This window comes from Haemorhous mexicanus, chromosome 29 (genome assembly GCF_027477595.1).
Source record: "Haemorhous mexicanus isolate bHaeMex1 chromosome 29, bHaeMex1.pri, whole genome shotgun sequence".
NCBI classification, from domain to species: domain Eukaryota; kingdom Metazoa; phylum Chordata; class Aves; order Passeriformes; family Fringillidae; genus Haemorhous; species Haemorhous mexicanus.
In genome coordinates, this window is record NC_082369.1 from 3940195 (window position 1) to 3967847 (window position 27653).

General features: G+C 50.2%; 1 protein-coding gene across 1 annotated transcript in view; it reads right to left on the bottom strand.

The window, feature by feature from the left end:
- Nucleotides 1-27653, bottom strand: part of INSR (insulin receptor) — a 63193-nt gene that overhangs the window by 7044 nt on the left and 28496 nt on the right. The window contains exons 3-20 of the mRNA XM_059869921.1: nt 22789-23104; nt 19864-20009; nt 18942-19086; nt 18487-18701; nt 16112-16238; nt 15243-15493; nt 13593-13760; nt 12722-12923; nt 7777-8045; nt 7439-7581; nt 5696-5855; nt 5295-5394; nt 4983-5050; nt 2728-2957; nt 2392-2502; nt 1938-2097; nt 1014-1143; nt 649-783 (exon numbers count right to left, since the gene is read on the bottom strand). Of these exons, the coding sequence (XP_059725904.1) occupies nt 649-783; nt 1014-1143; nt 1938-2097; nt 2392-2502; nt 2728-2957; nt 4983-5050; nt 5295-5394; nt 5696-5855; nt 7439-7581; nt 7777-8045; nt 12722-12923; nt 13593-13760; nt 15243-15493; nt 16112-16238; nt 18487-18701; nt 18942-19086; nt 19864-20009; nt 22789-23104 (3076 nt within the window). The remainder of the gene's footprint in view (nt 1-648; nt 784-1013; nt 1144-1937; nt 2098-2391; nt 2503-2727; nt 2958-4982; nt 5051-5294; nt 5395-5695; nt 5856-7438; nt 7582-7776; nt 8046-12721; nt 12924-13592; nt 13761-15242; nt 15494-16111; nt 16239-18486; nt 18702-18941; nt 19087-19863; nt 20010-22788; nt 23105-27653) is intronic.

Below are 27653 nucleotides of genomic sequence, written 5' to 3' on the forward strand. Positions count from 1 at the left end.
GTCACATGTTATCAGACACCATGGAGAAAGAACTCACAAATACAAATAGAGTCTCAAACTGGAGTTTGTAACTGGTCATCAGACAAATGTCCAGCACAGCAGGCTTTTTTCATAGGGATGCTCACAAAACATGTTTATTTTATGACTCTGGAAGTGCTGTTTTGGCCAGAAGCAGCTGGGGGAAGAGGCTACCAGAACCAGAGAGTTACCATCTATGCTTCCTTTTCCAGCCAGAGCTGCTTTCCCTCACTATTGCTCCAGTGTGACTCCTCACAGGAGAATCTCAGATCTCAGAATCTCAAATCTCCGAATCTCAGGATCACTGAGGTTGGAAAAAACCTCCCAAGATCATCAAGTCCAACCCTTGACCCACCCCCACCTTTTCACCCAGCCCAGAGCACCGAGTGCCATGTCCAGGCCTTCCTTGGACACCTCCAGAGATGGGGACTCCAAACCTCCCTGGGCAGCCCCTTCCCTGGATCACTAAGGACACTTTGGTGGAATTTCTGTGGGAGGTGCCTCACTAAAGTCTGGGTTTGTCCTCCCCAGTCGAGGAGGGTTAGGAGGTGCCCCAGGTCAGGCCATCTTTGTGGGCCACACTTCAGGCCAAGAGTGCAGCTGGGCTGGTTGTCCCTGCCTGGCACTTACAGCCTCTCCGGGCAGTTGTCCGGCTGATCCAGGTATCCTCCATCCATGACAAACTTGAGCACCTGCTCGTTGGAGAGTCCCTGGTAGGGCTGCTCTGCCAAGCTGCTTATTTCCCAAAGGACAACACCAAATGACCTAAGGGAGAGAGAAAGCTCCTGGTGAGAACAAAACATCCTGGAGCCCTCCCAGTGACAGAGCTGTTTTGGAAAATGAACTTCTAAAGAACACGACTATATTTTTATGGAAGTGTTTCAAAACAACGGCTTTGTTTTGTCTGTGCTCTGAGCAAGTCAGTTTAAATTATGTGTGCTAAAACAAGGAGCTCCTGAGCTGGAATCCATCTGGGATTGCAGAGGACAGCTTACCACACGTCGGAGTAGGTGGTGAACACCCCATCCTTCAGCGACTCCGGGGCCATCCAGCGCACGGGCAGCAGCCCTTTGCCCCCCTTGCGGTAATAATCCGTCTCGTAGATGTCCCTGGTCATCCCAAAGTCTGAGGGAAGCAATTGGGATGAGTTAAATGCCTCTCCCTCCATCCTGCTTTTCCTGTGCAGCATCTCCAGATAGATGTTGCCTTCCCCCCACTGCCAAAGCCCAGCCTGCAGTCATCTGTCACCTCGTGATTAATGGTCAAAACATTTCCCTTTTCCTGCATTTTTTTTTCTACAGAGTCACAACAGAGACTCCAGAGTTAAATTTTTTGGTGACAGCTTCTATTCTAAACATTATTTTATTCACCCTCTGTAAGTAAAACAGAGCTCCCTTTGTCTGAAATCCCACTGCCCTGGCTATAACTCCAGAGAGCTCTGAAAAATCACCATACTGTGGGGTTCCAGATTATTTTTAAATGTTGCATTTACTTATTACTAAAAGACTTTGGGTTATAATCGGGGTTAAATTACTTTTTAAAGCCACCTGACCCAATGACAGGATTATCAGCAGTGGGTTTGCTGCACCCAACTCCTTCCTTGTCTTGATTCTCATGAACGCAAAGAGCAGTGAGACAAACCCAGGTAGTTTAGGCTGGAAAGGTAATGAACTTTTAGGACAGAGCTTTGGGAATAGAGCAGGTGAGAAAAGCTGCTCTGGCTCGACAGGAGATGTTCTTACTGAAGTCCACACAATTCTGTCACAGGGAAGAAACAGAGGGAGGTGCTGCAATTTCCCAAAGGCTGACGGTGAAAATCACCTGGGTTTGTATCAACTTGCTTTTACAACAAACACGATGCACAGAACCATCTCCTGATCACAGAATGGCCAGGCTTGGGAGGGACCAGCAGCACCTACCCCCGATTTTCACAGTGAAGTCCTCTGCCACCATGCAGTTGCGAGCTGCCAGGTCCCTGTGCACGAACTTCTTGGCGTTCAGGTAGGCCATGCCGTCGGCGATCTCCGCGGCCATCTGGATCATCTCCCTCAGCGTCGGGGGCGGCCGCCCGGGGTTATTCTGCCAGGAAAAGTCACAGTCACAGAGAGCTTTGGGTTAGGTGTGACCCTAAACATCATCCAGTTCCCTGCCATGAGCAGGGAGCCCTGCTCCAACCTTCCAACCTGGCCTTGGGTATTTCCAGCTTCTCTGCGCAACCTGTGCCAGGCCCTGCCCACCCGCACAGCCAAGGATGTCTTCCCAAAATCACATCAAATCTACCCCTTTTCAGCTTAAAGCCATTAGATAAAAAAGTATTAAACCCCAAATCAAGTCACTCTGTTCTGTAACAGACTCCCTCTCTCCTGTCTTTACCTCGGCTTCAGGTCTCAAAGAGCGGAGGTAACTTTTCAGATCCCCATGTGCCATCAGCTCCATGACCACCAGAGTAGGTTGTCCCTTGGAGACCACTCCGAGGAGCCGAACCTGGAAAACGAGTGAGAAATTCCCTCGAGGCTGTGTCCAAAGAGAGCTGAGAACAGCCCACAAGGCCTTGTCAGGCTGAGAGGTTTAAAACGAGCAGCAGTGAAACGACTCGGGCAGAGCGGGTTCTGTGGATTCCAGCAGGGAGAGATCCCGGCTCTGATGGATCAGCTGAGGGCTGGGCTCTGAAGGCACTGGAAGCTGTGTGCTGAGGCAGCCAGCACTTACCACATGATGGCAGCTGAAGCCTTTCATCACAGAGGCCTCGTTGAGGAACTCGATGCGCTCGCGCAGGCTGGCCGACTCGTTCACCGTCTTCACGGCCACGCGCGTCTCGGGCTCTCCCTTGACGATGTCCTTGGCGATGCCCTCGTAGACCATCCCGAAGGAGCCCTGGCCCAGCTCCCTCAGCAGGGTGATCTTGTCCCGTGGCACCTCCCACTCGTCGGGGACATACACTGTTGGGCACAGGGAACATTCTGAGCTCAGCACTGTGGCGCTGTTTGCAGGGGGTCTCAGGACGAGGGGAGAGATGAGAATTTTGACTTTGTGTTTTAGAAGGCTGATTTATTATTTTGTGATATTATATTAAAAGAAAATTATATATTAGAACTGTAGTCAAAGAATAGAAGAAAGGATTTTATCAGAAGGCAAGAAAGGACAGGGAAGGTTTGGGAAGGGAAGGTTTGGGAAGGTTTGGGAAGGTTTGGGAAGGTTTGGGAAGGGAAGGTTTGGGAAGGTTTGGGAAGGTTTGGGAAGGTTTGGGAAGGGAAGGGAAGGTTTGGGAAGGGAAGGTTTGGGAAGGTTTGGGAAGGGAAGGGAAGGTTTGGGAAGGGAAGGTTTGGGAAGGGAAGGGAAGGTTTGGGAAGGTTTGGGAAGGGAAGGGAAGGTTTCGGGAAGGGAAGGGAAGGTTTCGGGAAGGGAAGGTTTCGGGAAGGTTTCGGGAAGGTTTCGGGAAGGTTTCGGGAAGGTTTCGGGAAGGTTTCGGGAAGGTTTCGGGAAGGGAAGGGAAGGGAAGGGAAGGGAAGGGAAGGGAAGGGAAGGGAAGGGAAGGGAAGGGAAGGGAAGGGAAGGGAAGGGAAGGGAAGGGAAGGGAAGGGAAGGGAAGGGAAGGGAAGGGAAGGGAAGGGAAGGGAAGGGAAGGGAAGGGAAGGGAAGGGAAGGGAAGGGAAGGGAAGGGAAGGTTTGGGAAGGGAAGGGAAGGTTTGGGAAGGGAAGGGAAGGGAAGGTTTGGGAAGGTTTGGGAAGGGAAGGGAAGGGAAGGGAAGGGAAGGTTTGGGAAGGGAAGGTTTGGGAAGGGAAGGGAAGGTTTGGGAAGGTTTGGGAAGGTTTGGGAAGGTTTGGGAAGGGAAGGGAAGGTTTGGGAAGGGAAGGGAAGGGAAGGGAAGGGAAGGGAAGGGAAGGGAAGGGAAGGGAAGGGAAGGGAAGGGAAGGGAAGGGAAGGGAAGGGAAGGGAAGGGAAGGGAAGGGAAGGGAAGGGAAGGGAAGGGAAGGGAAGGGAAGGGAAGGGAAGGGAAGGGAAGGGAAGGGAAGGGAAGGGAAGGGAAGGGAAGGGAAGGGAAGGGAAGGGAAGGGAAGGGAAGGGAAGGGAAGGGAAGGGAAGGGAAGGGAAGGGAAGGGAAGGGAAGGGAAGGGAAGGGAAGGGAAGGGAAGGGAAGGGAAGGGAAGGGAAGGTTTGGGAAGGGAAGGGAAGGGAAGGGAAGGTTTGGGAAGGGAAGGGAAGGGAAGGGAAGGTTTGGGAAGGGAAGGTTTGGGAAGGGAAGGGAAGGTTTGGGAAGGTTTGGGAAGGTTTGGGAAGGTTTGGGAAGGGAAGGTTTGGGAAGGGAAGGTTTGGGAAGGGAAGGTTTGGGAAGGGAAGGTTTGGGAAGGGAAGGTTTGGGAAGGTTTGGGAAGGTTTGGGAAGGTTTGGGAAGGTTTGGGAAGGTTTGGGAAGGTTTGGGAAGGTTTGGGAAGGGAAGGGAAGGGAAGGGAAGGGAAGGGAAGGGAAGGGAAGGGAAGGGAAGGGAAGGGAAGGGAAGGGAAGGGAAGGGAAGGGAAGGGAAGGGAAGGGAAGGGAAGGGAAGGGAAGGGAAGGGAAGGGAAGGGAAGGGAAGGGAAGGGAAGGGAAAAGATAATAAAATGTTGAGACTGCTCACAGCTTTGACACAGGTGGCTGTCATTGGTTATCACGTAAAAACTTACATGGGTTAATTAAAGATGCACTTGTTGCATTCTACAGCAGCAGATAATTATTGTTTACATTTTGTTTCTGAGGCTTCTTAGCTTCTCAGGAGAAAAGAATTTAGCAAAATGATTTTTCATAAAATATGTCAGTGACAGAGCATCTTCTGGAAGATGCTCCTGCAGCAGCTTTGGGTAGTGCTGCCAGACTGAGGGGGGTGAATTCTACAAAAGGACCAGAAAACCCCACAAAGAGAACTCCCATCCCATCCTGCTGCACTGGCTGCATGATTGCACAAGAAAGAAGCCCTGGTTGCTCTCACCATCACTGGCACTGATGTACTCAGGGTTGGAGGATGCATACAGGGGTCCTGTTGGTCCTTCAGTTTGTCTGGAAGAGACACAAAATCCTGAGCACTCTGCAGCCTCTGAGGTGAGGGCAGTTTGATCAATCCCCAAAGCATGCAGCAAATAAACTGACCCCACATGGCACAAACTATTTCCTGCACTTAAATTAATGCTGCAATCACTGTGGAAATTAGAAACTAAACAAAAACTGACTCCCAACAAAGCAGCAAAACTTTTGGATGTAAGTTTTGGTGTTTCTGGTGAAAACAAGAGGAAACTGCACTCACCTCTTTTTCACAAGCACATAAGCAGCTCCAATAATTCCAGCAATTATTATGGCAAAAATAATAGGAACAATGATAACAGCAATATTTGGCTGAGCATTCACTAGGAGAGAAAGAGACAGTTGAAGGTATTAAGTCCAAACCACAAATTTTTTCCTCAATAAAATCTCCCCCTTCAATAAATTGGAACAAATACAAAACTAGGAGCAATTTCACATCAAAATGTGGGGCTGGTCAGAATGAGGACTGATAAACAAAAGCCATGTGTTTCCAAGTAATTTCAGGGTCTTGACAACAGATGCATTTGGTAAATATTTAGTGACTCCCTGCTTGCTACACCCCATCCTCCAGAAATAACCCGAGTTTCTGTCCGGGATTAGAAGCCAAAAATAAAATGAACTCACAGTAATCAGCCACGTAGAAGTAGGTGGGCTCTGTCCAGGAGCCGTTCCCAGCCAGGGAGGTGGCCCTGATCCTCACGCTGTAGTTGCCAGGCTGCAGCCCCCGCAGCCTGCAGCCGCCCTCGCTGGCAAAGTGCTTGCGGGACACGCAGAAATGGGCTTCCTGTGGGGACAGGGCAGTGCCAGGCTCATCCTGCTGCACCCGGGGCTCCTGACAGCTCCTGCGGGCTCCCTGAGACTTTCCTGGGGGCTCCTGCAGCATCCAGGGCTCCCTGACAGCTCCTGGGGGCTCCCTGAGACTTTCCTGGGGGCTCCTGCTGCACCCGGGGCTCCTGACAGCTCCTGGGGGCTCCTGCAAGCTCCTGGGGGCTCCTGCAAGCTCCTGGGGGCTCCTGCAGCATCCAGGGCTCCCTGACAGCTCCTGGGGGCTCCCTGAGACTTTCCTGGGGGCTCCTGCAGCATCCAGGGCTCCCTGACAGCTCCTGGGGGCTCCCTGAGACTTTCCTGGGGGCTCCTGCAGCATCCAGGGCTCCCTGACAGCTCCTGGGGGCTCCTGCAGCACCCGGGGCTCCTGACAGCTCCTGGGGGCTCCCTGAGATTTTCCTGGGGGCTCCTGCAGCACTCGGGGCTCCTGACAGCTCCTGGGGGCTCCTGCAGCATCCAGGGCTCCCTGAGACTTTCCTGGGGGCTCCTGCAGCATCCAGGGCTCCCTGAGACTTTCCTGGGGGCTCCTGCAGCATCCAGGGCTCCTGACAGCTCCTGGGGGCTCCCTGAGACTTTCCTGGGGGCTCCTGCAGCACCCGGGGCTCCCTGACAGCTCCTGGGGGCTCCTGACAGCTCCTGGGGGCTCCCTGAGATTTTCCTGGGGGCTCCTGCAGCACTCGGGGCTCCTGACAGCTCCTGGGGGCTCCTGCAGCACCCAGGGCTCCCTGACAGCTCCTGGGGGCTCCCTGAGAGTTTCATGGGGGCTCCTGCTGCACCCGGGGCACCCTGAGAGCTCCCCAGGATTCCTGCAGCATCTGGAGCTCCCTGACAGCCTCTGGGGGCTCCTGTAACATCGAGAGCTCCCTGGCAGCTCCCCAGGATTCTGCAGCACCCAGGACTCCCTGAGAGTTTCCTGGGGGCTCCTGCAGCACCCAGGGCTCCCTGAGAGTTTCCCGGGGGCTCCTGCAGCACCTGGGGCACCCTGACAGCTCCTGGGGGCTCCTGTAACATCCAGAGCTCCCTGACAGCTCCCCACAACTCCTGCAGCACCCAGGGCTCCCTGATGACTCCCTGGGGCTCCTGCAGCACCTCCCCAGCTGGCAAACACACACCCAAGGGCTCTCAGTCTGCTCCAGGTTAGTGGTTTGTGCTGGATTTGTGCTTTGCAGGGCAGTAGGTCAGGTTACAGAGAGCAAGTGCCATCTGCTGCTCTGGCTCTCAGCACTGACACTGGGCCTGCACTGGGGAGTGCCACTGTCCCTGAGGCACTGACACCAGCCCTGTCCCCATGGCACTGACACTGATGTCATCCCAGACTTCCAGAGGAGACAAATTCACCAGTGAAGTTCTGGATTCCTTTAGTTCTGCACCCCGAAACCCAACTAGTCAGGGCACTGCATGCACAAGGACTGTCAGATCCTAAAGAGCCTGGGCTCCCAGGGGCAGCCACTTCTCCAAAGGTGCTGTGACAGCAGAACCTCCCACCAAAGGTGCTGTGACAGCAGAACCTCCCACCAAAGGTGCTGTGACAGAACCTCTCACCTCGGTCTCCCCGAGCCGCCCGTAGTTCACCTCGTAGAGCACGATGAGGCCGTTGGGCTCCTTTGGCTCCTGCCACTTCAGATGCACTGTGTTCTTCTCCACCAGCTCATGGGACACTGGGCCAACAATGTCATCAGCTTTAGCTAGAACCAAGTTCAAGATCAGGTTTAGTTCCATGTCTTTGGGCAAAGTTCACCCCTGCCAATACCTCATCCATCCTCCTTTCCCACCGGGACGTCTGGACAGCCCCTGTCTCACATACTGCAGCTGCCTCCCGTGGGAAAAGCAGCATTGTGGGAGCAGCCACCAGGCACAGCAGGGCTGGGGGACAGAGTCACCTTCTGGCATGGTCCTGGCACTGACATAAGCTGCCACGCTGCAGCGGGACTCCTGGGCGTCGTGGTTGCAGGCGTGCAGCTCGATGCGGTACCCGGTGAAGTGGCGCAGCCCCGAGATCACCAGGGACTCCTTGGACAGCACCTTCTCAAAAGGTTTCTGCTCCTCTGCACCCTCAGCTGCTGCTGAGTTGTTGGGGGAGGATGGGATGGTGGGGAACACCACGGTGGCGTTTGCCACGGAGCCCAGGTCTCTTCGTTTTCTCGATGGCCTGTTGGACAACAGGGGTCACCTGGTTAGTGCCACAGCCAGGGCCAACACATCCAGCTGGAAAGGGAGGGGCAGCATGGGAGAGCTCAGAGGGCCACTGAAAACTCAAATCTTTGCTGCTGAGCTGAACCTTCCACTGCCACCTCTGACTAGCAGGCCATGGCCAGCCCCAGCCCCAGCAGGGCTTTGCTCTGACAGGTCTCTGCCACCTTCCCTGCTTCCTCTGCCCTCCCTGTGCTGTTTCTGCTCCTACAGCAAAAGGCACCAGCCAAAAGCAGAGTTTGAGATGTCCTGATATTTGCAAAGCAACGAAGAAATTCAGGATTTTTTTTTTTTTTTAACCAAGACATGCATCTTTACAAAATTCTGCATCCCCCAGACTCTCCTCCCTGCACAACTGCACACAGGGAGATAAAATAAAAACAAACCAACCCAAGCTTCAAGTACTTGCTTAGAATTCAAGTTCCCCTGGGTCTCTCAGCTGAGTCTAACTCTACCAGGTTGCCTCCCAGATGCCTCAGGCAGGGTTGCAATGCTTTGGAGCTCAGCCCTGAGCACAGCAGGTCACACCATGGCCCCACTCAGTGACCTCAGATGTGCCACATGTCCCAAGTGTCACTAACTTGCATTTATAAAGCAAAAGGCCACTCTCACCCCCAAGGCTGAACCTCGATGGATACACAAAGAATTTTAACCTTTTCCCAAGAGATCAAATCTATTAAGTCCTTTTCAAGGCATGCATTTAGAACTCATGATTCTGATTACATATTCACTGTGTGGTTTTGTTAACCAAATGCTGCCCCTCAGGTTATTGCATTTCAGTCTGAAAATGTGATTTTTTCACTGGTAAAACCAGCACCTGCAGTGTGACCATGTCACCTTCCCTGTCTGCACCTGAGTGCCACCAGACAGCTTTAATGTCAGGTTTTGTCAGCAAATAAACAGAATAAATTCAACAGAATTAAGAAACATGCAAAAATTTCATTTTCTTGGCAAGAAAAAACAAAAAGAAGAAGAAGAAGGGATCAGTACCAAACCAAAAGTGCTCAATCTAACAGTGTTATGTGCTGCCACATATTTGCCACGGGGAATTCCAGGTCGGGAACTAACCAAGGTGGTGAATCAGTAACTGTATTCAGTTACACAAAAGGAATTAATGCCAGCTGAAATCCAGACCATGTATTTTAAGGGGGTGATGATCTTTTTGTGTGTGTGTGCATGTGTGTGCAGCTATTAAAGGGTACAAAGAGTGACCTGATCTGAACCCACACTTGAGGCATCTCCAGGCTCTAAAAATGTAACAAGCTGTTGAAGCAAATCTTTGCTGAACTGAACTTTCCACTGCCACCTCTGACTAGCAGGCCATGGCCAGCCCCAGCCCCAGCAGGGCTTTGCTCTGACAGGTCTCTGCCACCTTCCCTGCTTCCTCTGCCCTCCCTGGTGCAATTCTCCTCCTACAGCAAAGGCACCAGCCAAAAGCAGAGTCTGACATGTCCTCAACACAGCACACAACACAACACAAATATTCATGGAGTTGCCATCATCACAGCATGGTTTGGGTTGGAAGGGACCTCAAAGCCCCTCCAGTGCCACCCCTGCCATGGCAGGGACACCTCCCACTGTCCCAGGCTGCTCCCAGCCCTGTCCAGCTTGGCCTTGGGCACTGCCAGGGATCCAGGGGCAGCCCCAGCTGCTCTGGGCACCTGTGCCAGGGCCTGCCCACCCTGCCAGCCAGGAATTCCTTCCTGCAGAATATTCATCCACCTGATGACAAATAAGGATGGCAAACAGCAGGTTCAGCAAGCACATTCCAGTTTTAAGTTTTCTCTTTCTTAATTACTAATTAACTCCTTTTGGAGCTGCTGCTCCCTCAGTGTGTGCTGTGAGCAGTGTCCCCTCGGGATGGGGCAGAGTTCAGGGACCCAGCTCTGGGTCATGCCACCTCCCTCCTTGGGAAGGATTCCTTGTGGTCAAACAGGACCTGGTTTGCATAAAAAGCAAAGCTACACCCTCTGCTTATCCAGTGTGAATTCAGCTGATCCTCGTGTTCGAGGGAATTTTGTTTTTCACAAGTAAAACAGTAATTTGACCACTGATGCAACACAGAGTCAAATGCAAGAATTCCTTCCTTCTCAAGCCACAGTAAGTTAAGAAAAGCTTTTGAAGCTGTAAGTCCCCAATCTTCCCATATTTATTATCCTGGATTTGCAGCAATTTTCTTGCCAAATTCTCTGTATTTTCAAACATCTGATTCTTCTCAGAGTTGTTCAAGTGCAATTTGCACTGAGGCCATCTCAGCACTGCAGGGAGCTCCCAGTGAAACCCTCAGCTCCAGGTTCCTCCTGTCCTCACAGGTGACCAGGGGGTGTCAGGGGGCTGCAAGTGACACCTCAGCACACACAGCATGGCCTGTGCTGGGGGGTTCCAAAAATGCCTCTGGTACCTTAAGCCAAGCTTTTCACAGCCCTGAAACTGCCCCAGGTCAGCTGGCCTGGCCAAAGCATTTTAGATGTGTCTTCACAATTAACTGAATTGGGAAACACAGGGGGAAGCAGTAACTTTTAAAGGGAGTCATTCCTCAGATCCTGGGAATGGCACAAATGTGTGTGACAGAGGACAGAGACAGAGAGCTGGGGCTGCTCCTGCCCTTGCTGCAGTGGTGATGGAGTACCTGGAATGCCACCCTGAACAGCAGCCACTGAGCTCCCCTCTGCCTCTCAGGACTTTTTCTGAACCTCTCCCTGCTTCCCACAGAATCCTGGGGGGCTGAGGCTGGGGGGCACCTCTGGGGAGTGTCTGATCAGCTGGAGGTGCCTCAGGACCACGCTGGGCTCTCCAGGGATGGAGACTCCTCACATCCATCCCTGGGCAGCCTGTGCCAGGGTGTGACCTGCCCTGAGCTCCAGCCTGTGCAGAACTCCTCCAAAATGAGAGCAAAGGAAAGAAGAAACAAAGCTTTAGCTTCTGCTGGCCCCTTTGCTCAGCCCCAAAGGGGCCCTGGAGTGAGGCACTGCCAGCTCTGCCTGCCCAGAGGAACATTCCTGAACTTCTTGTTTGGCTTTTTGTCACTGCCAGAGAAAGCTGAGCCCCAGGAGGTGTGACAGTGCCTCCTGCAGTGGGTAATCAACGTGCCCAGGGGGAAGGAACTGTGATTTCCAGAGGGTGAGATCAGCCCTGCACCAAGGCTGGATCCTGCCCAGGGATCAGAGCAGGAGGGCAGAAATGGCACATGGAAAACAAGAAGATATCAGGGAGAAACTGCTCCCCTGGCATCTCCTGTTCCCTGCTGGCCTCATCCCTGACATTCCTCCCGTGACTGGCAAGTTCCTGCTCTCCAGGAGAGGCCACACAGCACCTCAGGAGAGGTCACTGAACTCGCAGGAGCCACAAAAAAAGCACCTGAAGTAAACCACACTCCCTGCTCCCTGCCAGGCCCTGGGAGCAGGTGATAGCACAGTATTCACAGGAAGAAGAATTCTGATTTATGTGCTGACAGCCTGGAGCCTGCCAGGGAAGAGCAGCAGGGCACGTGGCAGCAGGGAGGCCTCTTCAGCACTGGCTTGTTTTAGAGGATTAGCTGGCCATGGGATGTGGGGATTTCTTCCTCAGGAGGCTGACAAGGTGGCACATCTGGTGATTGGCTTCTTCCTAAAATACACACCCCAGAAACTGGCCTGAGAAGGATCCTGGGCTGGCTGCACAATAAAATTGGGGGCAGGGAAAAAAAAAAAAAAAAGAAATCAGACTGTCAGAATTGTCTGCCTGCATCAGGAGGAGTTTGGCTTTGGCATGTGGCTTGGTTCTCCTCTGCTTTGGGATATGTCATGTCCTGGCATCCTGTGGCACACTGGAGCTCATCCTGATGGGCACCAACAGCCAGGGAACAGCAAAAGGAGGGGTTCTGCCCAAGCTTCCAGGTGAGGAGTGCAGGCAGCAGGGCAGGGAGCCCCAGGGATGCCTTAACAGGGAAAATGCTCAGTGCAGTGACCCAGCTTTTGTCAGGCAGCTGCAAATGCAGGTTTGTTGGCTGAGGGCAGCAGGCAGAGAATAAATTTAGAGCACAAAAGGCATGAGAGGGAAGAAGGCAAATCCCCACAGAGTCTACCCTGCTCCCCAGCACTTCCTCCCCAGGCTGCAGATGAAGTGTGAAGACATTCAACACCACTTAATGTGACACCGAGTGTGCCACTCCAAACAGGACATTCACCACCCAGGCACTCACATTCCTCATGGTATTGGAGGCATTTCCCACACTCAGGGAAGGGAGACCACAAACACCAGGCTGGAGGACGAGGCTGTGGCCTGGTGAACTGCCCTTCTCCTTTCTTTTCAACTCAATGAAAAACCTGACCACAAAATTTCAAGACAGGAAAAGAAAATCGCTATTTTTGGCATCAGCTGATGCCAGATGAGCTGCAGGCTGTTTGTTAAGGATTCTCACTTTATTCTTGAGCTGAGGAGAATTCAGGGACAGGAAATGAAAGCAGGAGCTTCCCAATCTGCAGGAACATCTGTGGCAGCTGCTCTGCTCTCCCCATTCCAACACCATATCCAGCTGCACCAGACAGGCTCGTGGAAGCCTGGCAGTGTGGCTGTGTCCAAGCTGGTATTTTTCTTTAATCCTCAATTACATTTCCCTGCCCCTGAGCCCTGGACAGACCTGTCTGAAGTCCTCACCTGGGCACAAAAACCTCATTGTGGAGATAATTCTCGAAGGTCTTGCGGAAAGCAGACTCCTCCAGCTCCTTCTGGATCTGGGAGTCTGTTTTAGGACAGGAGCAACATTCCCCACTGACATCCTCAGCTTCACTCTGATTATACTTCTGGGGGTCTTCAGATTCAAAAGGAGGAGACCACGTCCTTGAGGGCAGCTTTAATCCTGGGGACAAAACAGTTTTAGTGTCACTTGTGCCTGTCGTGGTAGAAGATGTTTGATCCTACAAAAAGATCCCAAACCACTGTACACAGGATTCATGGCACATTTGGACATCCCATATTTCCCATCCAGAGCTGAGCAGTTCCCTCTTTTCTAACAGGCCTTTAATTCAAAAATGCTCTTTTTGAAATGGAGTTGGATGCTGCTTTATCCCAGTTCAGGTAACACAGAGCAGCAGGTGAGATTTTGGAAGTCTTCAGTGCAATTCTCTCTTCTCAAGGAATTCCAAACCAGGCACCAGCTGCCTTCAAAAATGAACTTGGCCCTGAGCTCCAGCAGCACCCAAATTTTTAACTTTATTATCTCTATTGTTGCTAATAAACTTATAATTAAAAGGAGCAAGGGCAGAAGGGAGATTCCCCAGTGGAAAAAACATGTGATTACTTTGTCAAAAACGTTTTTAGACCTTCTGCACATACCTTGGCAGCAGCACCTAACGTAACAGAACAGGGAGGGACAGAGCTGATTCCAGAAAAACAGTCCTGAATCCAGCAGAACTGGGACCCCAGAGCACCCCCAAGGCAAAATCCCCAGAGCACCCCCAAGGCAAAATCCCCAGGCAGCTCTGGGAGAGACGGAGGGAAAGGGCTGGAAGGAGAGGCAGCCACTCACCTTTCAGGCAGTAATCGAGTTCATAGAGCTCACTGTCCTCTGCCTGCTGCTGCCAGTACACCAGGTAGTGTGTGATGTTCCCGTTGGGCTCTGAGGGAGGCTTCCACTTGAGGATGATTTGGGATGAGGAGTTGGAGACAGAGATGGGATCTAACGGGACTGACGGAACTGCAGCGGCGGGCAAGAGACAGAGGTCACTGCACTGCCCTCAGAGCCTGGCAAAGCAGGCACCAGCACAGGCAAATTTCCATTTCTATGGCAATCAAGCATTCCCTGGCACCCAGCAGGCTCCACCAGGCTGGGCTGGATCACCCTGGAGGTCTCTTCCAGCCTTATCTTAACGAGACCCCACAACTGAGTAGAAGAGGTGACCATTGGCACCAGCTGGAATCACAGCCCTGGTTTAGGAATTCCTCCCTACCAAAGCAGGGCAGTGGGAAATTCCCTGGATAATTCCCCCCTACCAAAGCAGGGCAGTGGGAAGTTTCCTGGATAACTCCCTTCTACCAAAGCAGGGCAGTGGGAAATTCCCTGGATAATTCCTCCCTACCAAAGCAGGACAGTGGGAAATTCCCTGGATAATTCCCTCCTACCAAAGCAGGGCAGTGGGGAGTTTCCTGGATAATTCCCTTCTACCAAAGCAGGGCAGTGGGAAATTTCCTGGATAATTCCCTCCTACCAAAGCAGGGCAGTGGAAATTCTCTGGATAATTCCTCCCTACCAAAGCAGGGCAGTGGGAAATTCCCTGGATAATTCCTCCCTACCAAAGCAAAGCAGTGGGAAGTTTCCTGGATAATTCCCTCCTACCAAAGCAGATCAGTGGAAATTCCCTGGATAATTCCTCCCTACCAAAGCAGAGCAGTGGGAAGTTTCCTGGATAATTCCCTCCTACCAAAGCAGGGCAGTGGAAATTCCCTGGATAATTCCCTCCTACCAAAGCAGGGCATTGGGAAATTTCCTGGATAATTCCCTCCTACCAAAGCAGGGCAGTGGGAAGTTTCCTGGATAATTCCTCCCTACCAAAGCAGGGCAGTGGGAAGTTTCCTGGGTAATTCCCTCCTACCAAAGCAGGGCAGTGGGAAGTTTCCTGGGTAATTCCCTCCTACCAAAGCAGGGCAGTGGGAAACTCCCTGGATAATTCTCTCCTACCAAAGCAGATCAGTGGGAAATTTCCTGGATAATTCCCTTCTACCAAAGCAGGGCAGTGGGAAATTTCCTGGATAATTCCTCCCTACCAAAGCAGGGCAGTGGAAATTTCCTGGATAATTCCTCCCTACCAAAGCAGGGCAGTGGGGAGTTTCCTGGATAATTCCCTCCTACCAAAGCAGATCAGTGGGAAATTTCCTGGATAATTCCTCCCTACCAAAGCAGGGCAGTGGGAAATTTCCTGGATAATTCCCTCCTACCAAAGCAGGGCAGTGGGAAATTTCCTGGATAATTCCTCCCTACCAAAGCAGGGCAGTGGGAAATTCCCTTCTACCAAAGCAGGGCAGTGGGGAGTTTCCTGGATAATTCCTCCCTACCAAAGCAGAGCAGTGGGAAATTCTCTCGATAATTCCTCCCTACCAAAGCAGGGCAGTGGAAATTCTCTGGATAACCCTCAGGCAGACTTAGCTAGGCCTGGCTGTAGCCCAGGAGTGCAGCACTGACCCGTGGCGTTGGTCTGCACGTAGATGATCTCGCTCTTGGCGCCGTACGTGCGTCGCTCGTCGGAGAAGGTGACCAGGGTTTTCACAAACACTGCATACTGTGTCCAGGGCTTCAGGCCCCTCAGGAGCCAGCCTGGCTGGGCCTGGGCTTTGGGCTCGTTGGAGCGTGGTGGGGGGTCCACATCCACAACTGTCCAGCTGTTGGAGCCACAGGCGTCCTGGCCATCGAACTCCGTCACGTTCTGGTAGGGACTTGAGGAAAGAGAAGGCTCCAATTAAAAGAATCCTCAATCAGGCTCTTAAAAACATTTCTAAAGACACACAGGAAGTTATCACCCTTTAACCTTCAGAGAAAGTAAAATTATCTCATTGTATTTATTCTGAAATGGAGGCACTGGGAGCTTTGACACCTGGGCCTCCAACAGCATCACAGAGCAGGATCTGTGCCACACATGACCCCAACAACTAAATCCAGACTGATTATTGTCAGCTGTATGAAAATCAGCTTGGTTACCTGGATTCTAAGAGAATCTTTCCCACCTCAAAGGGGATAAAACCCTCAGCATTCCACAGAGAGAGTGGGGAGATGAGAGACTCCATGGTTTGTGTGTCTAGAACAGCAGGAGTAACTAAAGTTTGGATTGTTCTTAAATGAGGAATTGTGACTGTGCACAAGTCAGAGATCTTAATGAACACATTTACAGAAGGATATCACTGCAAACTTCAATGTAGGAGCCACAAAATCAGAGACTGAATAGCTTTGCCTTCAGGCAAAACATCCAGCAGGTTTAACATCCACCTGTGAATGCCAGCTGCTGCTGGTGGCAGCCCAGGCAGGCCACTGCTGTGTCACCTGAGGGGGTCACTTACGCCTCCTTGTAGAACAGCATAAAGCCCAGGAGGTCACGGAAATCAGGGGGCCAGTAGGGCTCCCACTTCAGCAGGATCTTGTCATGAGAAGTCCTAATGGAAGAAAATTTCAGCAGTTCGTTTTCACCTGTAACAAGTGAGAAGTGACAACAGTTTTATTGATGCTGGAAAATGAAGCAGCAAACCAAATGAAAATTTTGTTTTTAATTATCTTAGCAGTTTAAGATAAATGTGAGGATGCTGGCACTAAGAGCTGCCCAGTAAAACCTCATCTTACTTGGCAGCCATTCCTACCTCAAATCAGTGGCTGGTATCGATGCCCTCCTAAGGTTAAATTTTTATATGATTTCATGAAAATGACTCTGTAGAAGAGCTGAACTAAATTCTAAAATGTGAGAAATCTAAAGGCAACACATTTCACAACTGATGATGATCTGCACAGCTGAACCCAGCACTATGGTTTGCACAGAAGGCAAGAGGCCACAGAAACGAAGCAGAAGAATTTCCAGCCTTGCCCAGTGAGGTCCCTCTGCAAACAGGAGGGTGTCTGCAGGAGGATGGAGCTCAAGGGACATGGCATGACATGTTTTGTGCCCCCAGCCCAAGTGGCTCTGACTGAATTTGCTATTCCTGCAGTAGCTACAACAGGAGGAAGAACATTTATTTCACTGGCACCACATCCAGAACAAACAGGGGTGCTTTTTTTTCCCCTTTCTATTTTTTTTTTTTTTTTAGTAAACAGGATGCTGCCAATGAGAAAGCTGAGCTTGAAATGTAAAAGCAAACAAAAAGCCAAACAACCTGGCAAGCTGTGGTTTGAGGTGGGGGTGGCACAGACATCAGCTCAGCAGGGTGAGGGTAAAGCTGGCAAAGAGAAATGCAACTGTCTCCTCCAGCTGCCTTCACACCAAACACCAGCCCAGGAGCCACAGGCAGAGCTGGATCTACCCAAATTCAGGCTCATCCCCAATGTGGGAAGAGTTTTTCAGTGTCCCATGGGAGGAGATGAACTTTACAGACAGCTGATTCCTTGTGCCCAGGCTGGAGCTGTGGTGCCCCAGAGGCTCTGGGTGTGTTTGTCACTGGTCCTGCCAGGTTTCAGGTCACAGCCATTGCATTCCCCTCTCCCTCTGTGCTGGCCTGGCTGCCTGTGTTGATATGTGGGAAACCAGACCAGGAAACTGAGTCAACTGAAAGATCTTCACTTTTTAGGTCTGCTCACAAACAGCTGCATCAATGAGGGGCAACAAGGACAGGACTGGAGATCACAGAACCCTGGAATGTTCTGGGTGGGAAAGGACCTTGGGCTCTTCTGGCAGTGCTGTCCCCAAAAGCAGAGGGACAGTGAAGCCACAGGATGACCCAAGCTGCCCTGCAGGGTGTGAGCCTGGCTCTGAAATCCCAGTTCAGTCATGCTGGGCTTTTTGGTGGCAATACCTGGCCAAGCATCTCCCAGGATCATGGAATGCTGCATGGATGGGTCACTGCCCCTGTCCCCACGTCCCTCCTAGAATATCCTGAGTTCCAAGGGGCCCTTGACCACCTGCACATGATCCTGTCCCTGTGTGCAGGTGAAGCTCTGTGGGGCTGGGAATGAATCAGAGCAGAGACACCACCAGCTCAGAACAGAGCTGGGTTTTTCCTGCCCCTGTTACTTCCACAAGAGAGCCCTGGTACAAACAGGGAAAGGGGATTGCTGGTGGCACAGAAAGGGAACAAACAGCAGGACTGGGGGTGCAGAAGGACTGCATTTCTTGCAGTACTGCTGCCAAAGTAAGTGTCTGCAGAACCCCAGCAGCAGCAGCACAACCTCAAAGCCCACCCTGTGCTGTTTGTGGACACAGGAGCTTCTGATCGTTGTTCCTGAAGAAAGCTGTTGGGTGAAAAACCTCAGAGAGGCATTGCAAAAATTGTTGGAAAATTTTCCCTGCCTGTTGTCATGGCAATTGCCTCACGTGGCTGCAGGGATGGGTGGAAATCCTGTTTCTCCTGTGTTTATTCCATGTTGCCTCATGACATGGGAAAAGCAGATTATGACTATTAATCAGGTACTCAGCAGTAACACAAAGTCCCAGCCTGGGCCGAGGTTACACTGTGCTAAACTCTTCCAAAAGACACAATAAATACACTCCCAGCCCCAAAAACCTCCCAGGGTTTTGTGGGACCAAGGGTGCCAGGGGGAGATCCCACGGGGACTCATGGCACAGTGTCACTGGGTGCACAGGCAAGGGGCACATCTCTGCTTTACCTAAGGGATGAAAAGGGATGAAAAAGCCAGGAAAAGCATCATGGGCTGGGCTGGGAGAAGGAGGAGCATGAGGAGAGCCAGGCAGAGGGAGAGGAAAGGGAAGCAAGGCTGTGTCTGAGACTCTTACACGAGGCCTGATCCCCGTTGGTCTTCAGGGCTATGTCATTCCTCTCCTGACGCCCCTTAGTGCCAGAGATCTCTTCCATCTTGTGGATTTCTGACAAGCACAGCTTGGGGTTGTAGTGGAAGAAGAGTTTGCCCCGTGCAATAGTGAGGTTGTGTTTGCTCCAGTCCCAGAGCTGGCGAAGATTCTGGTTGTCCAAGGCATAAAAAGAATAATTCCTGAAAGCAGAAGAATGAAAACACAGGTTGGGAGGGGATGCATGGAAAACTCTTTTTGCACTAATTCAGGCACCAAAGAAAAATGAATGTAAATTTTCTGCCCTGGTAGGGCACAAGCCAGGGGCAGAGGAACATTTCAAAATAACTTGGGAATTGTTTCCCAACACAAATCACCCTGACAGAAGTGGCACTCCTAGTACTTCAAAACATGAAAATAAAGCATCTTCTGAGAGAACTCACCCAGCTTCAAGTGTCTCTCCTCTGATCAGATGGAGTTTCCGAAAAAAGGAAAGAGAAACCAAGGCGTAAGAGCGGCGGATTTTTAGGTAACCTGAGATCTCTTCTATCAAGCCAAGGTTTGCTTCCAGCTCAGCTGCTATGTTATCTACAGAGAGGAAAACATTGGGAAGAGCTTTCTGGTATCACAGAGAGAAATACCCACATGCTACATGAATATTAAACAATTAACATGAATATTAAACAATTAACATGAATATGAAACAATTAAAGCACAAACATTAATATTTAACAATATTAATTATTGTATTTGCTGAGACCCTTGTGGCAGGGAGGAATGATGAATCTGACTCCATCTTCTCAGAAGGCTCCTTTATTATTTTATGATACTGTATTATATTAAAGAATACTATATTATAATAAAGAATACTATATTATACTATACTATACTAAAGAATACAGAAAGGATATTTACTATGCTAAAATGCTAGAAAGATAAAAATGAAAAACTCCTGACTCTCTCCAGAGTCCTGACAGAGCTTGGCCCTGACTGGCCAAAGAGTGAAAACAACTCCCAGCAGAGTCCAATGGAACAATCCCCTGTGGGCAAACAATCCCCAAACACATTCCACATGAGCAAACCACAGGAGAAGCAAATGAGATAAGAATTGTTTTCCTTTTTATGAGGATTCTCATCTTCCCAGGAGAAAAATCCTGGGCGAAGGGATTTTTCCAGATAATGCAAACGTGACAATTAATAACCATTAGTATTTCATTTCTTTATGTTAATTCAGGAGAACTTGCAACAATCAATTAACAAAAACTGCCAGATGAAAGCCTCTGCTTTGTGCTGGTCTCTCTGGGTCCCTCTGAGGCCGAGGTGCTCAGAGGAAAGGGGGAGGGTTGCCTGGCTGTGCCCACTTACTTCCCCCGCGGATGTTGATGACCAGGCTGCCGTTGAGCACGGTGCAGCCCCGCAGCTCCTGCGCCGACGTCACCGAGTCGATGGTCTTCTCCTTGCCAAAGTCACACACCTTGGGGCAGGGCCCTGCACAGGGCGTGCAGTGCAGGCTGCAAAAGAGCACAGGAGGGGAGCAGGGGTCAGGCAGGATGGCCCCAGCAGGGTGTGGTCAATCTCAAGTGGTGATACGGCGTGGGGTTCGCTTCTTAGGAACTCCAAAGAGAGGCACAGAATCGTGGAATGGTTTGGGTTGGAAGGGATCTTAAAGCTCATCCCATTCTAACCTCTTTCCACACCTTGCACTGGACCAGGTTGCTCCAAGCCCCATCCAACCTGGCCTTGAAAATAACTGCTGATTAATTTAAATGCTCTTAAATTGTCACTTTCACACTTCAAATGTGAATCATTCCATCCCTCCCTACAAATCAAAATGAAGTGACCTGAACTATTGTGAAGAAGAAATTGGCCACGATGCTGCCCAGTGCTCTCCATCCCAGGGCTTTCAAGATAACAAATCCCAGCCCAGTATTCATCTCAAAACCATTAACCAAATGTGTAATTGATGAGAGGAGAGCTGGCCCTGCATCTGGGAATCCTCTGATTGCAGACTGCACACAATGTTGCTTTAAAAAAAGGCAAGAATGTGCTTTGTGCTCTGGGGAAATACTGCTTAAATAGCACGAGCTGATGGCTTGCCCTGGTCACACCACCACAAGAATGTGTTCCCAACTAGTTCAGAGGAAGAAATGCTCTAGGAAAAGCAGGGAGCAGAGCTGTGAGGTCCCACTGGCAGCAGCCTGGAACAGCACAGGAGAGGCCACGGGGCTGTTGCACAAGCAGCACAGCGACTTTGGGGGCTGCTTGTTGGTTCTTTGGAAAAGCAAAACAGGAAATGGCATAAAAAGTCCTGTTAGGAGTAAATTCCCCGAAATTATTATGGCAGAAGCAAATGCATGCAAGCACAAAGTGACCAATATTCATAGGAAATCTGACTCACCACAATCTAGAATGGTAATGCGGGACAAACAACCAAGTTTTCAGTGATAAACAGCTCAGCACCATAAATTATTTAATTCCTTTGTCAAAACCCCCTGGGAATAGACAGAATGACTGTTCCCTGCTTTGATTCGTGCTACACTTGTTTGTTACATTGTGCATTTATGTCTGGCACAGCTTGAACCTGCTCAATGAAAGTAATTACAGGGATGAGGGACTGATATTCTGAGAACGAGCACTCCGAGGACGCTGTGCTCTCTTCATTAGCCACGGCCTCTCCCTGCTGTGCTTTTCCAGCCTGGCTCCCTGGCCCGAGGCTGCTACAGAGGGGAGGGAAGCAGGGCTGCTAAAGCCTCTCCACTGCCCACCTCCCTCCTCCCACGCCATGGATGCTCTTCCTTGTCCTCTCTCCATCTCCCTTTCCCACTTTTTCCAAACTTGACAGGAAGCAAGGGAAGAATAAACCACCAGCCCATGGCAGGGAGAGCTTTTAATGGCTTGAATTAGCAAGGTATTAGTTTGTAAATCATATTAAAGCAGCCCAGGTGATGGCTCCAACTCCTGTGTGGATGCCATGGGACAGAGAGAGAGAAACAGCAAGTGTTTCTCAGATGGCTTGTGAGAATTTTTAGGGAGTTGTAAGGATGTGATAACTTGTCAAGTACAAACAATCTGCAGGTGGTGTGTTTCTACTTTGTCTGTCTGTTCTTCTCAAGGACGGTGCATGAGGAAGATTGTTGCATTGCACAAAACAGTTATTTAGCTGTTTGCACAGGGTGTTTGGTAATTTGCACTGTTCACATGATTTGTATCCTCTGACCACACGTTCTTCCCCTTTTTCCCCTGCTAAGTAGCAGGGCTGGAGGTCTCTCCCCTGGTCAGTCCTTCCCCTCACCCCTCCTCCCTGGTATTCCATTGGCCATGGTCCTCTTCCTCCACCCCCATTCCCCTGGCTATAAAAGTCTCCCACCAGCAGCCATGAGCTCTTCCCACGTGGGTTTTTCAATCTGATGGTTCTCAAGTCAATAAACAGAGGACATTCATCCCCTGCCTCATCTCCACTTGACAGAGCAAATTCTGCCTCATCTCCACCTTCCAGTGCAAATTCTGCCTCATCTCCACTTAGCAGTGCAAATTCTGCCTCATCTCCACTTAGCAGTGCAAATTCTGCCTCATCTCCACCTTCCAGTGTAAATTCTGCCTCATCTCCACCTTTCTGTGCACATTCTGTCTCATCTCCACCTTTCTGTGGAAATTCTGTCTTGTCTCCAGCTTTCAGTGTAAATTCTACCCCATCTCCACTTGTCAGTGTAAATTTTGCCTCATCTCCACCTTCCAGTGCAAATTCTGCCTCATCTCCACCTTCCAGTGCACATTCTGCCTCATCTCCACTTAGCAGTGCAAATTCTGCCTCATCTCCACCTTCCAGTGCAAATTCTGCCTCATCTCCACCTTTCTGTGGAAATTCTGTCTTGTCTCCAGCTTTCAGTGTAAATTATGCCCCATCTCCACTTGTCAGTGTAAATTTTGCCTCATCTCCACTTAGCAGTGCAAATTCTGCCTTTTGTCTCACTGCGATTTACTGGAAATTTGGTTGGGGGGAGGAAGAATGTTTTTGGAAGGTTTTCATTCTGAGTTCTGCGTGTCTCTTTTACACATTGTAAGTTAATAAAGTTTTTTTTTCCTTTATTCCTAAGCTGGAGCCTGCTTTGCTCTATTTCTGGTCACATCTCACAGCAAACACTGGAGAGAATATATTTTCATGGGGCGCCACCACCAAACCACGACATTCTCAGCACATGAGCGCCACTCCCGCTGTCGACCCCGCACCCAAACCCCGCGCCCAAGGAGGAGAAAAGCCCACCCAAGTTTTCTCCCTGCACAGCTACTCACTTGCTGGAGTTCATGATGTACCCCGAGGGGCACTCGTGCACGCACTCGTTGTTGTGGATGACGTGGCAGCCCGACTCGCGGGCGCTCCTGCACTTGTTGTGCAGCTCCTGGCAGAAGGCGAAGGTGACGCAGCGCCAGCCCTCGAAGCGGTAGTGCCCAGGGGGACAGCTCTCCACACACCTCCCGGCCAGGTAGAAGTTGCGGCAGGCCACGCACCGGGAGGGGTCGTTGGGCTCCGTGCAGTCGCCCAGGCACTCGCTGTGGCAGCACTGCCCGTCCGCCGTGCAGCCCTGCGACTTGCAGCCAGGGGGACAGACTGGGGAGAAACACCAGGAGAGTGTCACTGAGAGCCTGCCACGGGTGGCCTCAGAGATTACAGAGGGGACACCTGGTCCTGCTTGTCCTGGAGCTTCCTGTGCGAAGGGGCAGCCATGGAGCATCTGCCTCATCTCCAGCTTTCAGTGCAAAATCTGCCCCATCTCCCCTTATAGAGCAAATTCTGCCTCATCTCCAGCCTTCTGTGCAAAATCTGCTCCATCTCCACCTCATAGTGCAAATTCTGCCTCATCTCCAGCTTTCAGTGCAAAATCTGCCCCATCTCCCCTTATAGTGCCAATTCTGCCTCATCCCCAGCTTCCACTGTAAATTCTGCCTCATCTCCACCTCATAGTGCAAATTCTGCTTCATCTCCAGCTTCCACTGTAAATTCTGCCTCATCTCCAGCTTTCAGTGTAAATTCTGCCTCATCTCCCCTTATAGAGCAAATTCTGCCTCATCCCCAGCTTCCACTGTAAATTCTGCCTCATCTCCAGCTTCCACTATAAATTCTGCCTCATCTCCACCTTTCAGTGTAAATTCTGCCTCATCTCCAGCTTCCACTATAAATTCTGCCTCATCTCTACCTTATAGTGCAAATTCTGCCTTATCTCCAGCTTTCAGTGCAAAATCTGCCCCATCTTCCCTTATAGTGCCAATTCTGCTTCATCTCCAGCTTCCACTGTAAATTCTGCCTCATCTCCACCTTTCTGTGTAAATGCTGCCTCATCTCTACCTTGTAGTGCCAATTCTGCCTCATCCCCAGCTTCCACTGTAAATTCTGTCTCATCTCCACCTTTCTGTGCAAATTCTTCTTCATCTCCAGCTTTCAGTGCAAAATCTGCCCCATCTCCCCTTATAGTGCAAATTCTGCCTCATTTCCAGCTTCCACTGTAAATTCTGCCTCATCTCCACCTCATAGTGCAAATTCTGCCTCATCTCCACCTTCCACTGTAAATTCTGCCTCATCTCCACCTTCCACTGTAAATTCTGCCTCATCTCCACCTTTCTGTGCAAATTCTGCTTTATCTCCACCTTTCTGTGTAAATTCTGCCTCATCTCCACCTTTCTCTGTAAATTCTGCCTCATCTCCACCTTCCACTGTAAATTCTGCCTCATCTCCACCTTTCTCTGTAAATTTTGCCTCATCTCTACCTTTCAGTGCAAATTCTGCCTCATCTCCACCTTTCTGTGTAAATGCCACATTTTAGGAACGTTTTTGAGGAGTCTTACCATTCATCCTCACAACTCATCAATGCTCATCTTCAAAAGAAGAAAACTGAGCGCTCCTACTCCCTCAGTCCAGCAAAGAGGCTCCAGGAGAGCCTTGGGGTCATTTCTGAAGCTCAGGAGTGATGAGACTCCACACCAAGAGCTTCCCAGCCTGACCCAGCCAGTTTCAAACAGAAAATTCTTGGTTTTCAGTTTAAAAACCTGAAGTTTCCTACAGCAATACTGCAAATCACACGTGTCCAACAGCACTTTTACACAACCCTCCATCTTTATCAGGATTTGCTCCCCATCTGTCTGTCATGCTGTCCCTGGTTTCCTGGAGGAAGCCCTGGCACCAACACGAGCTCTTCAGGGGCTCTCCCAACAAGTCCACAAAGAAGGCACCCACGAGTGTTATTGCTTGAGGGTTTTATGGATTTTCTTTTAATTGCTCATTACTTAGCACCCCACAACAGCTTTAATGAGCAGTTTGGGCTTTGAACTCCAAACCAAGCAGAGCAAACACTGTGAGTGACTCAGGGAGGAGCAGGGGGACAGGATGAACACCCAGGGAAGCTCCAGGGAAGGTCAGTCCTGCCCCTCAGCACCTCCACGCTCAGCCTGAGAGGTTCAGATGAGGCTGAAATGATCAAACCCAACTCTGTGACCCAGAACACACCAAGAACTCCATGTCAGGAAAGAGAACAGAGCTGAAATCAGCACTCCAAGGGCCAACACCAACGCCAAGCAGGGCTTCAGAAGCAGGAAGAAGAGCTTTAGATGGGGGACAGGGACTGGATTTATCCTCACAGCCCTTGAGATCTGTGAATTGCCAAGATGCAGATCAAGACACCCCTTGTCCTCACCAAACCAGAGCGTGCTGAGGGAACACCTGAGCAGCTCCTGATGTCCTGCCTGAGCCCCCTGGTGAAGGGAGACAGCAATAAATCCTGAATTAACACCATCTGCCTCAACATTTCCCCAGCTTTCAGTCCAATACTCAGTGTCCAGGCAGGAGGGGCTTTATTAACTTATTTATTATTTATTTTATTATTTTAGTGATGTTCAGAGGTAGAGATAACATTTCAGAGGTGAAATGTTATCTCCATTCTAAAATATTATCTCTAAATTCTGGTTAAGGCACCTGAGCAGACCAACAGTGGAATGTGGTCAAGTTTTATCCAGCCAAAGGAGCAGCATGTGGGAGCCACAGCACAACATGCTGGGATGATCCAACCCCCAGCTGTGTTAGGAAGAAAATCCCCCTCAGCCCCATGTTAGGGGATTGCAGAATTAAGTGTGTTAAAGCTGGTAATGCCATTCTTGGAATAAGCAGGACTAGATGAGGTAGTAAAGATGAGCAACCTCTGGTCTGCTCCAGCCTGATAAATCCCTTGAAGAAATGTGAAATAGATAAAGCTGAAATTCTACCACAAGGACAATTTAATCTCAAATATCTCACTGCTTCTGTGTTTGTCCTTCAGAGCAGGTGTTTTCTCTGTGCATCACTCCTCCATTACAAAAAGCACAGCAATGTGCTTCAAATTAATTTCCTTTCCAACTTTTTGCCCTTTTCTAGGTCTTATTTTGTGAACCTGTCACAAGCAGTACTTGACTGAAATGCAACAGCCAAACAGCAACCTGCAGGTAACACCCTGCATTAGACTCAATATAAAATGGGTTAGACATGGATGTTTTAAATGGTTATACATGGATGTTTTAAATGGTTACACATGGATATTTTAAATGGTTATACATGGATATTTTAAATGGTTATACATGGATGTTTTAAATGGTTATACACAGATGAGCACAATCTAGCACCAGGTGTCCTGGCTGCAGTTTATTAGAAAGATTTGCAACAGAAGATTCCAGAATTTAGTCAAAAGCACTATCAAATTTACTAATTCCAGCCTGGAATATCAAGGTTTGTGAGCAGGGGGAAAGCCTGGGCTGTTTCTCCCACACCTTCCCTGAGACAGGGATGTCCTGGAAGAAATCCTGCTCTGGTTGCTTCCTCCCAGGAGTGGGGTCAGCAAATGCAGGAATGGTTTGTGGGAGCTGGAGGGTGAGTGCTGCCAGCACAATTCTCAGTGTTCCTCACCAGCATTTCCTCACAAAGGGAGGTTTCCCCTGTCTCTTTCATGCCCAAAGTTTCAAGTATCCAAAAGAGCATTTGTTTTCCAAGGAGCAGCCAGGTAATTGGGAAAAGCCAGCCCTCATGCAAAGCACCCGGTGACACATGGCACCTACTTAACATTCTGTCACACAATATTTTTATTTAATTTGTTATGGAAACTAATCTTCAAAGCCCTGTGCTTATTTACACATTTTGAACTCAGCTGCAAGTATTCACAGGGCAGAAACTGCCTGAAGTCCCCACTCCAAAGGTTTCCAGAAGATAGAATTAAACTATTTTTAAACCATTCTTAACGTTTCTCTTTTTCCTGTTCCGCCAGCTTTTGATGTCTCAAAGACAGCTCGAAGAAAGCAAAGCACCCAAGGCAACAGCTCTTTTTCCATTAAGCACTCAAGACCAGAAATTCAATCACCATTTTGTACAAATCCTCATTACCCAAGATCCTGAACAGATGTCATGACATTATCAAAGTCTGCATGCTAGAGAGCACCTCAAGCCGTGTAAAACCTCTCCAGAGGATTTTCTCTGTGGCTTCTTGCAGCTGTTACTCCAGGTTATGCCACTCAGACGGGCCAGAAACACAGGTTTTGTTTGGGTTTTTGCTGTAGGTCAGCAATGAATAGGTTTGTGCACCTCATTACACTTCTCCACTGAGGTCTGCAGACCCCAATAATTGCCATGGCACTCAGAGATTTGCCTTTTTGCACAAAAAACCTGGGTCCCCAGGGAATGGTCCCAACCCCAAGGCTGCCAGAGCTCCAGGAATGGTTGGACAAGGCTCCCGGGGATGCTCAGGGTGGGATTTTTGGGGTGGTTGTACTCAAGGATCTTTGTGGGTCCCTCCCAGCTCAGGACATTCTGTGACTCTAAGGTGGCTTTTAGGAGCTCTGGCAGGTGGGGAGGCTCAGGAGAGGTTCAGACATGACATCCACAGCCCCCAGCTTCTGCCAAGGCTGTGGGAGACTGAGCAACCAGCACAGGGAAAAAAAAAAATCAACTCCTCCCATTCCTCACAGAAAGTCCAAAGGGAACTCCACAAACCCAAGCAAGGGGACAAAGGAACAGCTGCTCTGGGTAGGGGCAGAAGCCACCACAAAAACTGCTGTGGGGCCATGGACCAGGACAAAGCTGCCCAGCACAGCCCCTCACCACACCTGGAGGAACTGGGTGTCTCAGACCCCTGTCCCAAAGCTGACCA